The sequence below is a fragment of the Dysidea avara genome, chromosome 10 (genome assembly GCF_963678975.1).
Source record: "Dysidea avara chromosome 10, odDysAvar1.4, whole genome shotgun sequence".
In the NCBI taxonomy this organism is placed as follows: domain Eukaryota; kingdom Metazoa; phylum Porifera; class Demospongiae; order Dictyoceratida; family Dysideidae; genus Dysidea; species Dysidea avara.
This window is the reverse complement of record NC_089281.1, coordinates 161,552-174,552: the sequence shown is the minus strand read 5'-3', so window position 1 is coordinate 174,552 and position 13,001 is coordinate 161,552. Positions and strand designations below refer to the sequence as shown.

The following is a 13,001-nucleotide window of genomic DNA, read 5'->3' as shown; positions in this document are numbered from 1 at the left end:
AGCGAAATCGCTTCCAGCGTTCCGGAGATATGCGACTTCAAAAATTGGCTTAGTTTCTTCGGTTTTTTTCTTCTTATTTTTCTTCCTTTTTTTGCACACTTACAAAAACTGCTATAAAACGCGAACGCCATATCTGATCGCCTTGCAATTTGGTACACAGAAGGGGGGTATAAAGGCAAATCTCTGTACCAACTTTGGCTGGAATACGATAAACAGGCAAAGAGTTATGAGCGATTATTCACGAAAAAAAACACCAATATGTTGTCACGCCTACAGGGTAAACCACGTATGGCAAGAAGCTGAAAATTGGTGGATGAATAGGTTAACTATTGAACCTCAAATCTTTTGTGGTTTGAAAGAAATCGAGCTAAAAACCAGGAAGATACAACGAAAAAGCCAACAGTGTGTAACAATTATGCAATCGAGATTAGCTAATAAAAAACTACTGCTTGCCACGCCTACCAGATAAACCGCTTGGGGTAATGCTTTGAAAATTGCTATACAGATGGAGTAATCATCTTAGAAAGGCTCTTCAATGGCGTAGAAGAATCAGACTTAAAGTCACGGAGTTATAACACAAAATCCAACTTGGTGTAGCAAGTGCGAGATCGAGATACTCTAATAGAGCAGTCATCCTAATAGAGCAGTCACCCTGAAGAGAATTCAAGAGATCAGCTAGAAATAAGTAACCTGTATAGAGATCAGCTACAAACAAGTCATCCTGTAGAGAGATCAGCCACAAATAATTCACCTTGTAGAGAGATCAGCTAGAAGAAGTTACCTTGTAGGGAGTTCATGTAACTATAGAAAGAGATAGTTCAGCTATAAGAAATCACCTTGTAGAGAGTTTAGCTACAAACAAATCGCCCTGTATAGAGAGATCAACAAAAGAAATTACCTTGTAGAGAGTTTAGCTACAAAGAAACCATCATGTAGAGAGTTCAGCTGCAAACAAATCACCTGTAGAGAGTTCAGCTACAAACACATCTCGCTGTAGAAAGATCAGCTAGAAGAAGTTACTTTGTAGAGAGTTCAGCTACAAAGAAACCATCATGTAGAGAGTTCAGCTGCAAACAAATCACCTGTAGTGAGTTCAGCTACAAACAAATCTCCCTGTAGAGAGATCAGCTAGAAGAAGTTTCCTTGTAGAGAGTTCAGCTACAAACAAATCACCCTGTAGAAAAATCAGCTAGAAGAAGTCACCTTGTAGAGAGTTTACTTACAAAGAAACCACCATGTAGAGAGTTCAGCTACAAACTAGTGACCTTGTAGAGACATCAGCTAGAAGAAGTTACCTTGTAGAGAGTTCAGCTACAAAGAAACCATTCTGTAAAGAGCTCAGCTGCAAACAAATCACCTATACAGAATTCAGCTATAAACAAATCACCCTGTAGAGAGATCAGCTAGAAAAAGTCACCTTGTAGATAGTTCAGCTACAAGCAAATCACTCTGAGAAAGATCAGCTAGAAGAAGTCACCTTGTAGAGAGTTCAGCTACAAACAAATCACCATGTAGAGAGTTCAGCTGCAAACAAATCACCCTGTAAAAAAATCAGCTACAAACAAACCACCCTGTAGAAAGATCAGCTAGAAGAAGTCACCTTGTAGAGAGTTCAGCTACAAAGAAACCACCATGTAGAGAGTTCAGCTACCTTGTAGAGAGTTCAGCTACAAAGAAACCATCATTAGAGAGCTCAGCTGCAAACAAATCTCCCTGTAGAGAGATCAGTTAGAAAAAGTTACCTTGTATAATTAAGAGTTCAGCTACAAAGAAACCATTCTGTAAAGAGCTCAACTGCAAACAAATCACCTGTACAGAATTCAGCTACAAACAAATCACCCTGTAGAGAGATCAGCTAGAAGAAGTTACCTTGTAGATAGTTCAGCTACAAACAAATCACCCTGTAGAGAGATCAGCTAGAAGAAGTTACCTTGTAGATCGTTCAGCTACAAACAATTCACCCTTTAGAGAGAGCAGCTAGAAGAAGTCACCTTGTAGAGTGTTCAGTTACAAAGAAACCACCATGGAGAGTTCTGTAATAAATTTATGTACATTTACTGATAAAATCAGAAATATTTAAAGCACATCTGCTTCATCTTTTCTTCTTCCTGTGGTAAAGAAAAAAAGATAGGTTATAGCAAAGCCGGCCTATGGCCAGTTTTGGGGTATACAAATACAAAAAGAAGTGAAATCTAATCCAAAACAGCCAAGCTGTAAAAAAAAGAGTGCAGCCCTCAAAAAAGGCTATGGTGAAAAAAGATGTGAAATCCAAGGTGGCGGCCAAGAAATGGCTGTGATGGAAGGTTAATGGTAAAAATTTTAATAACGCCAATTCAGGTGAATTTTGTGCCAAGACCAAGCGGCACCAAATTCACCTGAATTGTCGTTATTAAAATTTTTACCATTAACCTACCATCACAGCCATTTCTTGGCCGCCACCTTGGATTTCACATCTTTTTTCACCATAGCCTTTTTTGAGGGCTGCACTCTTTTTTTACAGCTTGGCTGTTTTGGACTAGATACCTTCAATAAATACATTTCTTAGTGTTTAAGCTATAGTTATTAGTAATTTGCATCTAAATACTCTTATTTAGTAAAAGTTGAGTGAAACTGATCCTACAATGTAATGTTACACTTGTAGATCAGGTTTTAAATACATTTTGCTAACACTAGCTGTTGTATATAGTGAAGAAGTATAACAGGTTAGTTGGTATAACGTAATATGATAATTATAGTTAACTGCAATCTTCAGATTCTTATAGTTTAAGAATGCTGTACTATAATTTGTAACATTATAATTAATCTAGGCTTAGAGGGACACAGATGTTCTTTGTCCACTCCAATAATATTAACACTGTCTTTTCATTCAAGAAAATTACTTCTATTCCAAGTGTGTTCCTATACATAGGCAGATGTGAGGGTGGCCCCCTTGGACTTGCATGACTATATTGGCAGGAATTCACACTGTATTCAGAAGTACAGAAAGCTAACAGGCAAATAGAAGACAGCTAATACACTTTACAGTTATAAACTGTACATGCACTGTGAAGAAAGTGAGGCAAAATTTTGCACTAAAAATTTCGATACTCTAATAGAGCAGTCACTACTCTAATAGAACAGTCACAATTCTAATGCATTATATGACTGACAATTTTTTAGTAATACTATACCTTATACTGATGTTTAGCATCAAACAAGTTTATCTAACCAATTTATATATATATATGCTTTGCAAGGCATGCATTTTTGTTAGCTAAATAGCTATGCAATGTTCCCAATCCTATAGGAGGCCAAATTTTTATTTTTTGCCAGAGTCTTAGAAAGTTTATGCCTTTCATTCATCCAGCTATACCAGACAAGTTTTGCAAATGACTATAACTTATGTATACTATTAGAGTCCCACTCTTCTTGTTAGTGGGTAGTCCCACCCTGCCCTAGTAGTGTTTCCTAGATCTGCCTATGCTCCTATAGTAGCTAACACCACAGGTATTTGACCCTCTAGATGTCTCATGTCATATAATAATTATACTACCTGTAGAATATAAGCTGTCATTCTAATAAATGTTGCTACTGTAAATAATCTGTAGCTGTCATGATTCAGATTATGTAAGTTAACCTATAGTGGGCGGGCATGCAGTTCATTTTTTTTATTGCAATCTTACGTGCACCTGACTGTTAGCATTATTGGAGTACTTTGATGTTACATCTGATGGTATTTTTGTATTAATCACTATCCTGCTACTGGTATATATTTTAAGTGGTAAAAGCCCACATTGGCCTTCAGCCCATCACCTCTATGTCTTACTATGTATGTATATAAGCAAGGTAGTTTATTACTCCCATCATCACCCAAACTTTAAGATGATCACAATAATGGCCAAATTTAGGCTAGCAATGTGGATGGAAGATCTAAAACATACAATCAACAATAAGTAGCCTTATGTGGGGGAATTAATTGGAGGGAAAATTACCCTCATTACTGGGGCTTTAATTAACTGGTTTATATCTCATTAAACAGTCAATTAAGTCTCTCCACATTCACACCTCAAGATCCATCCCAGCTACTAGTTTGCAAGTTGAGTTAATGCCATTATTCCTGGAATCATAGGTGTCTACTATCTATGCTGGAATGGATACATCTTTGATAATATACAGAGCTCAGGGGTATAAGGTCTGATATATGTGGAGACTTGGAATGGCCCTAAAGCGATTCTTAGAATGTAAACTAACCACAGTGACTAGGACATCAGCTAGGGTTTAGTCTCACATAACAAGACAGGGGCGGATCCAGGGGGGGGCTTTGGGGGCTGAAGCCCCCCCCCCCCTTCACTTTTAGGCTTTACTTGATCAATATGCTGAGAATTATAATGAAATTTTGTCTTAGCATAATTATACGATTACTAATAATACAAATACTCATAAAACCATCTTATAAACATCTTTCCAAGGTATTATCAGTGGATTTATGCTAAAGTTTACGCAACAAGGACCCGGATCAGTATTGGAGGTGTACAAGATCGAGATACTCTAATAGAGCAGTCACCTAACTACTCTAATAGAACATTCACTGGAAACATATAGTGGTTCTGTTATGGAGTTTTTCCAAATCTGTCTGTACCTATACATACAATGAAGTGCATTGGTCTGTTTAAAGGGCTTCATTCATCTACTTGTGTAGCTAATATGTATGGCAATACTTAAGTACACAATTTCCATTGAAAATGCTCTCAGGTTCAATCTTGTATTGTTCAAATTTCAAAATTTTCCACTTTCAACATTATTATTCTAACATGCACCTATTCAGTGTTGGGAAATTGTGAGAGGAGTGCATCATGTACTTGGTTGTCTGTACCTACCCAAACATTTCCATTAACAAAATGCTTCAGAGAGCCATACCTATGATCTAAAGGTAGTATATAAAATATCTACAGGCAGAAAATATTATGAATTTTATGTGGAAATGTCTCCAAATTGCAGTATTTTAGCATCTATTTTTCAAAAATTTCTGGGGGGCATGCCCCCAGACCCCCCTAGTTCCAGCATACGAAGCACACCTCTACCCAAGAGATTAGTACCTTGAGTTAGCCCCCCCCCCCCCTTTTATAAATCCTAGATCCGCCCCTGCAAGACCACTATTTTCTTCTAAGTTTCTCTAAGAAGTAGTTGCAGAAACTGCAGTTAGCTACACTGATTAAAGTATTCAACAAGTCTTTAGAAGCTGGCATTCTGAAAACATTGTAATGTTATTCCTATTTACAAGTGGTGTAAAAGAAAATCAATTTTTGAGTGGTTTCCATTATTGCCAAGATGTTGCACAGCAGTTGAGTCCGTACATCACCTTCTTAGCCATATCAGTGTGCATACATCTCATTAAGACCATACAGCTGTTAATGGTTACCATCGATACTATATATTGTAAATGCTTCGTACACGAATGTGCATGAACATACGGGGGTGTACATGGGTATACAGGAGTTTACATGGGTATACAGGAGTGTACATAGGTGTCCAAGTTCATTTGGGCCCTAGACTATAAAGTAGTTACCATTATTTATTCCAGCCAATGTACATGCTCTGTATAATGTAATGCATGCAAAGATAACATTTTACACTATTTAGTAAAGTATATTCCGGTGCAGAGTATGGTGAACTCTCATTGCCATGCATGGTACATGGATAGTATGCCCTGCTTGCATAATTATAGAAGTTGGTGATAAATGATGACCACATCATATGAAGTCTAACTGAGTGTCTAGCCGGCCCTCTACTTTTATATATAATGACAAATTGGGGACAAGGAAGTAAATTCTTTGCATATAGACCTACCATTACAGGCATATGCAACATGACACCATCCTATAGAGAGTATGCTGCACAACTATATAAGTTCAAGCATTTGAACAAAAAAAACTGTTCATAAAGTTGATGGCAACAAGTGCATATCAACAGACAGCATGACGGTTACCTTTACCAAGAAATAATTGTATGATGTGAAAGTAAACTGTTTGTATGTAGCTACTGTATATACTCTTATAACATATTCCATGTATACCCAATGTAAACTGTTGTACACTGTTTTACATCCCTGTACAACATTGATGTGTGTACCAAGGGTATACACACCATTGCATACTGATGTACACTCACACCTGCTCCCTTTAAGCCTCATCTTCTAGCAAGCATTCCAAGTTCTAATCCATGTACAGTGCTTTAATGGTCTTGCAATACAATTTGACTGACTGCTCTATTAGAGTATCTTAATCTTTTGTATGTGAAATTCAGTTGTTTGGTGGGTCCTTTGGATCCATCACTATGTCTGATAGTATAAATTGAAATTCTAAAGAAATATACAAAATGTTCATCTATCAATTTGTAGAAGCGAGAAGAGCCACTGTTGCTGTGGTAACGATTGGTCACAATGTTCAGCTATCACTTGCCCATTGTCATGGTAATGGAGACATAGTCCACTAGTCAAATGGATGAATTGTTGGTGGGTGTAGTCCCACCACTGGTAGGAGTCATCTGAACACGTCTGTAGGGTAACCTATTAGAGGATGCGACTTATAATTAAGCATGTCTGGAGGGTACCGTATGACGGGAAATTTTGACAAAAGGAAAAGATAACATGATGAATCAGGTAAATCAAAAGAACTTATAATTTGTCAAATGTCCATAAGCACCCTTAAAAGTACACACTTTGATCATTGATTTCTTGATCTTAGCCAAAATTTAATTTGCAAAGCCCGATGAAGTGTAGAATCATCAACTTTTCCTTCCATCAAATTTCCTGTCATACGAAGGGTGCGACTAATAACTGGAGGGTAACCTATTTGGGGGGGGGGGATGATTAATAACTGTGTGATGAATAGCTGAACATGCCAGAAAGTAACTTATTTGAGGGTGTGACTTCATCCCAGTAGAGACCAGACCTATGAACAGCTCAACAGTTCAGTTTATAGCTGCAGAGTCTATAGCCACTGGGGTTGGCTCCAGGGGTTTCCAGAAACTGGTTAACAAAGATACTCCAATAGAGCAGTCACCCATATTGTCATTCATTTAGCAATACTAATTAATAAATGGCTGAAATTGCTCTCAAATTCAACTTCAGAGGACCTATCTCACTTATCATGTCTCCCTCCTTTGTAGCAGGCATAACGTACTAACTGTTTTGATCAGCATTAAATAGAATCATCACATGTAGGTATATGCCTTCCTTTCACCACCAAATGTCTGGATTGGAAAACAGTAACTAAAATTCCTGGAGCTGCCCATGGCCACATGTAACCTCTGTATAATGAACACTTTTGCCTTTTGGCCCATATAATAATAAAATATTACATTTTTGCTGTGCAGACCTTTTGGGACCAAATCTTTGCCCATAGTATGAAGGTGTTTTCTATTGTGTCCTTATTTGGAAGATACTGGGTCACACACCTCATGTAGCTAGTTGTACTGTCATAGCAACCTCGAACTAAGGTGTTAATAGGATCACATGAGTTATATAATAACATGTTCCCACCCACAGTGCATTATATAACACTTAACTGGTAATCCTGCAACATGATTGGTTAGAGTCAAACACAGTGACTCATGTTTCACCAATTTGTGCTCACTATTTGTACTGCTTTGTGGTAAGGCCCATGCCTAGCAACATATCACATGACATACAAAGACATCATCAGACATGCTCACCTGGTTACCACCACTACCATGACACTTGTACATAGCAACTGTCCCCAAGTGTTGGTTACCAAGGGTATCCAGGCACTTTGTGTCCTGTCTAATTTCTCCGATATTTACATCGGCGTCACTTGGTATACTATAATGACATCATTAAAGCCCTCACATGACTATATCATCATAGCAACTAACACCAGTTCAGGATAGACGGTATCCAGGTACCATTTAAATGATTTACAGTTGAGTTGTTGTCGTAGCAGCTGACGATCCTCAATACTGCAAGCATCAGGTAATGAGGAACATGTAATCATTAGTAATTACCTGCCATAGGGTTTTCCCCTAGCTGATGGACGTGCTGAATAGAAATATTTCTTGTAGCTATCCATCCACACTTCGGCTGTTCGTCGTGTGTTCCTAATATAGAGCACCAGTTACCATAACAACACAATATATCCCTGCCTACCTGATATAAGTCATGGCATTACCGGCTGGGAAGACATAAGGATGTTTCTTACGGAATACATGACCTACTCTAGAACAAGGGATGATCTCCATACTACCACCACACATCCATACTCTGAATGAGATCTCTGGAATGATAACATTACAATATGATCCTAACAAGATGGCCCTTAAGTAGTGTTTGGCGGTATTGAAATTTAAATACAAGGTATTAGTAACAGGAAATATCATAGTATATAGTTAGCTTGTTATCGTAACTATTGCATCATTTCTTGGGCCTAGTATGAAGCGGTATGCATCCCCAAAACTAGAAATATATAGTTCAGTACAAGCAGGCATGTGTTGTAATGTGACAACCTCAAGTTTTTGTTTAGGGCATGTCTACTAAACCATCAACAAATTAGGTAATTAAACACCAAAGGCTGGGTTAAAAGCAATCCTATACTGGTATTCATTGATAAACCGATATTGCGGTTATCAAAGGCTGTCACGGTATGATAATTGGTTATGATAATTAATTTATCATGATAAACGGTATTACTGGTATATAGTAGAGGACTACCCTTAAGGTGACTGTTCTATTAGAATAATTCACCAATCAAATCTGAGGCTGTTCATTTATTGTGTAAGTGGCTATTTCAAAGTATACTTGAAGGAGAGCATGGTCCATCTTTGGAAAATGTGCAATGATTTTCTAATACAAAAATACCACATTAATACAAGTCAAATTAACCTTAGTCAGATCAACTTTATTGTATTGTTCTCCTTTGTGGCAGCCCATTCTCATTAAGGATATTTTGTTATTGGAAAGAATTCAGTGACATGCAACCAAATTCATTTAAATGATTTTTCTATGGATTATAAGGCAGACTAATTGAATCTTAAATTATTACCCTTAATGTATGTATTTGAATTACAACACATTCTATTTTTCATAAGATCATTAAATCATCCTACCCCCAGTTTTAATACTTCTAATTACGTTACTTTCAACAGTTCTAATACAAGGTCTTACTAGGTCACAAGGTGTCTTACTATGTCACAAGGTGTCTTAAGGTCTTACTATGTCACAAGGTGTCTTACTATGTCACAAGGTGTCTTACTATGTCACAAGGTGTCTTACTATGTCACAAGGTGTCTTACTATGTCACAAGGTGTCTTACTATGTCACAAGGTGTCTTACTATGTCACAAGGTGTCTTACTATGTCACAAGGTGTCTTACTATGTTACAAGGTCTTACTACTTCACAAGGTGTCTTACTATGTCACAAGGTCTTACTACATCACAAGATTTCAAGTAACTCAAAATTTGCTAACTCCTATAGACTTCCCACATTATGAAATGCTCTGCAAATAATTGATCTTACCCTTTCCTTCGACACAATTAAGATAAAGAACTATTTATGGGGTCATTTTAACTCACACAATAACTGTACACTGTAAATTCAAATGGGTACAAATGACCCAAATTTTTGGGTTGTTTTACCTGCAATTCAAATGACCGATTTTTTGGTAGTAATGACCCAAGAATGTACTTGGTTATTTTAACTTTGTAAGATATAGTCATATTACCCAGATGCCCTAAAGCATAGATAATATAGTAAAGGGATTCGCAACGGTGACGTCACTGCGGACAATCCTCATTACGGGTAGGGACTTTCGAGTGGCGATATCTCATTAATTCTACTTTGTTTCTTCTTGAATTTACCTTGACACTTTCCTATTCACTACTAGATTAAGTGAGTGTTATCAAATCACGGTGGTTTGCAGCCAGTTGGTCTTGGAACTTTTTCGCTTTGGTTGCTCAGGCGTGGCACCAATAGTTTTTGTGGCGCTATTACTAAGGATTGTGACAAGGTACGAGAATTTTTTAAGCATCAACTAAGTCCCCAATGACTGAAGATTTGTATAAAAGTTATATTTTGTGAGGCGAGGCTAATTCTGAGCCCGTAACCTTGCATAACCAAGACCCATGAAACCTGTAACGAGGATTGTCCGTACATAAAACTATTAGTTCCTACGGAAAGGACGTCACCGTTGCGAATCCCTTTACTATATTATCTATGCCTAAAGTCTCTTCAACCTCTAGCCAAGTGTTTGAAATAACCTTACCATCATGGTTATTTTAACCATCTGTGGTAAAATTAACTTACATCACAAAATATTCATTTATTTGTTTGTTTACATTAATTAACAAGTCAGTCATCATTAGTAATGACATACATTAATCTATCTGTGACACATATTCACAATAATTGTTGCATACTGCATCTTAACACTTTAAACACTCCTGATCTTATAGAGTTTTCAAATTGTATATAAAACCTATGTTCTCCATGTTCCCTTTTGATTGTGGGATGTATAATTATGTAACACAAATGTTATAATGGCTAGTGTACTGTAAATTTAACCATGTAGCTGGTCATCTAATCTGTGCCATAGTAGACTTGACCATACATACTGAAATTACCCAAATATGTTATTTCAACATCCTAAGTGAACAGTTATATTGACCTACCCTAGTTATTTTGACCGATTTAGTCCAAAAGTCTACCCAGGTTGAATCGATCTACTTGAATTTACTGTGTACTTTTCATTTTGTATGCCCTTGTTGTAATTGTGCTAAGCTCCCTTACCCTTGTTGTAATTGTGCTAAGATCCCTTACCCTTGTTGTAATTGTGCTAAGCTCCCTTACCCTTGTTGTAATTGTGCTAAGATCCCTTACCCTTGTTGTAATTGTGCTAAGATCCCTTACCCTTGTTGTAATTGTGCTAAGATCCCTTACCCTTGTTGTAATTGTGCTAAGATCCCTTACCCTTGTTGTAATTGTGCTAAGCTCCCTTACCCTTGTTGTAATTGTGCTAAGCTCCCTTACCCTTGTTGTAATTGTGCTAAGCTCCCTTACCCTTGTTGTAATTGTGCTAAGCTCCCTTACCCTTGTTGTAATTGTGCTAAGATCCCTTACCCTTGTTGTAATTGTGCTAAGCTCCCTTACCCTTGTAGTTAGTATTTATTGTAAATAATTTTAAGTTGTAGTTAAGTAGCTTTTGGTATTTACTGCCATTAGTTCTTCAGATCTTCACCCTCACTGCTCAAATGTAACGTTGTCTCACGGAGTGCGAGCAACTAAAAAACTTGCTAATTAAAAGGTGTGGCAGCCGTTTCACTCACTCTGTTTTATGAGAAAATTTTGTGCTATATTTTACTTTGCAAACACTTGACTTACATGGTGTCATAAATATACTCTGTGTCTGTAGCCATGAGTGTCAGCCAGTTAAAGAATTGCATAACAAAACTGTAAACAGCCGAGAAGACAACTCTGTGTGTTTTATAGTTCTTGCAGACTCCATAATAACCGACTCATACACATGAGTAAACGATAGTAGTAGAATGGAGTCTTCTTTCAGCTTGAAATTTTATCACACACAAACATGCTTTAGACTAGTGCTGAAACAAATAGCAATTTTTACTATTCGAATAGTTGTGAACCAAGCGACCGAATATTCGATTATTCTTTAAGCCTATACTTCTATTGAATAAGTACTGAAACCTTTTGTTAGGGAGCAAGGTAGCTAAAGCCTAAGAGCTATTTCTACAGTATCTTTTCTAAAATAGAATTTTTACAGCATAGATACATCACTTCATTCACAATCTTAAGTTTCAAGGCTGGTTTTTCCATCTGAATACAGCGTACAAAGTGCTAACGATTATTCGAATAATGTGTTAACAAATCGAATAGTGTCATGATGACCGAATAGTCAAATAACCAAATAATCGTTTCAGCACTACTTTAGACATACATGCAACTTTATACAGACACACAGATGTTTCTAAGGAAATCAGGTATGTCCTTCACAACCAGTACACAGGTGCATGTCACCAGATTAGACATGTTACTATACTGCTTCATATTAAAGCATTGTAAAGTGTGAAAAAGGTTTACTGCATGCCAGGCATGTGGGGTCACTTCCCACTTCCTCACCAAAATTCTCTCCTCCCCAGATGTCCATTTCCTCATCATACTTTCCAAGGTGGTCAAACCATTTCTTGCTCACCGAAAACAGTCCTCCAGCAATCATTGGGGTACTGCCATAGATCATGTGATGCCTTGTACACTATGAAGTGGACTAACTTGATTGGTTCAATTGGCGATGACCTCGTGGCTTTCGTTTGGGTTGTCATTGTGTCCCATTTGAAGTGCAGACTCCAGTCAAACCCTATGTAGGCTACCATGACAACAGTTACTATGAAAGCAGACACACCTCCCCTAAGATCAGCTGATGATGTAACATAGTTAAAGTTGTCCATATCAACAACATCAATTATTGGACTAACCACACAATGTTCATCCTGTAGTGATGTCACCAACCACATATAGTCTTTTAGAGTGTGCGTAGTGTGTGTGTGTGTGTAGTGTGTGTGTGTAGTGTGTGTGTGTGTAGTGTGTGTGTGTGTAGTGTGTGTGTGTGTGTAGTGCGTGTAGTGTGTGTGTGTGTAGTGCGTGTGTGTGTAGTGCGTGTAGTGTGTGTGTGTGTAGTGCGTGTAGTGTGTGTGTGTGTGTAGTGCGTGTAGTGTGTGTGTGTGTAGTGCGTGTAGTGTGTGTGTGTGTAGTGCGTGTAGTGTGTGTGTGTGTAGTGCGTGTAGTGTGTGTGTGTGTGTAGTGTGTGTAGTGTGTGTGTGTGTAGTGCGTGTAGTGTGTGTGTGTGTAGTGCGTGTAGTGTGTGTAGTGCGTGTAGTGTGTGTGTGTGTAGTGCGTGTAGTGTGTGTGTGTGTAGTGCGTGTAGTGGGTGTGTGTGTGTGTGTGTGTGTGTAGTGCGTGTAGTGTGTGTGTGTGTGTGTGTGTGTGTGTGTAGTGTGT

General features: G+C 37.8%; 1 protein-coding gene across 3 annotated transcripts in view; it reads right to left on the bottom strand.

Moving 5' to 3' along the window:
- Positions 1-6,315: 6,315 nt before the first annotated feature.
- LOC136237083 (polypeptide N-acetylgalactosaminyltransferase 2-like) overlaps positions 6,316-13,001 on the bottom strand; it is a 17,118-nt gene continuing 10,432 nt past the window's right edge. For 2 of the 3 annotated variants that reach the window (XM_066027357.1, XM_066027356.1), the window contains 9 exons: positions 12,406-12,493; positions 12,276-12,360; positions 12,126-12,229; positions 8,144-8,270; positions 8,002-8,094; positions 7,873-7,956; positions 7,693-7,819; positions 7,546-7,644; positions 6,316-6,544 (listed from right to left, as the gene is read on the bottom strand). In XM_066027357.1, coding sequence (XP_065883429.1) covers positions 6,359-6,544; positions 7,546-7,644; positions 7,693-7,819; positions 7,873-7,956; positions 8,002-8,094; positions 8,144-8,270; positions 12,126-12,229; positions 12,276-12,360; positions 12,406-12,493 — 993 coding nt within the window. In that variant the 3' untranslated portion in view covers positions 6,316-6,358. Of the gene's footprint in view, positions 6,545-7,545; positions 7,645-7,692; positions 7,820-7,872; positions 7,957-8,001; positions 8,095-8,143; positions 8,271-12,125; positions 12,230-12,275; positions 12,361-12,405; positions 12,494-13,001 lie in introns of those variants that run through there. The other variant, XR_010692306.1, reaches the window with a different exon arrangement.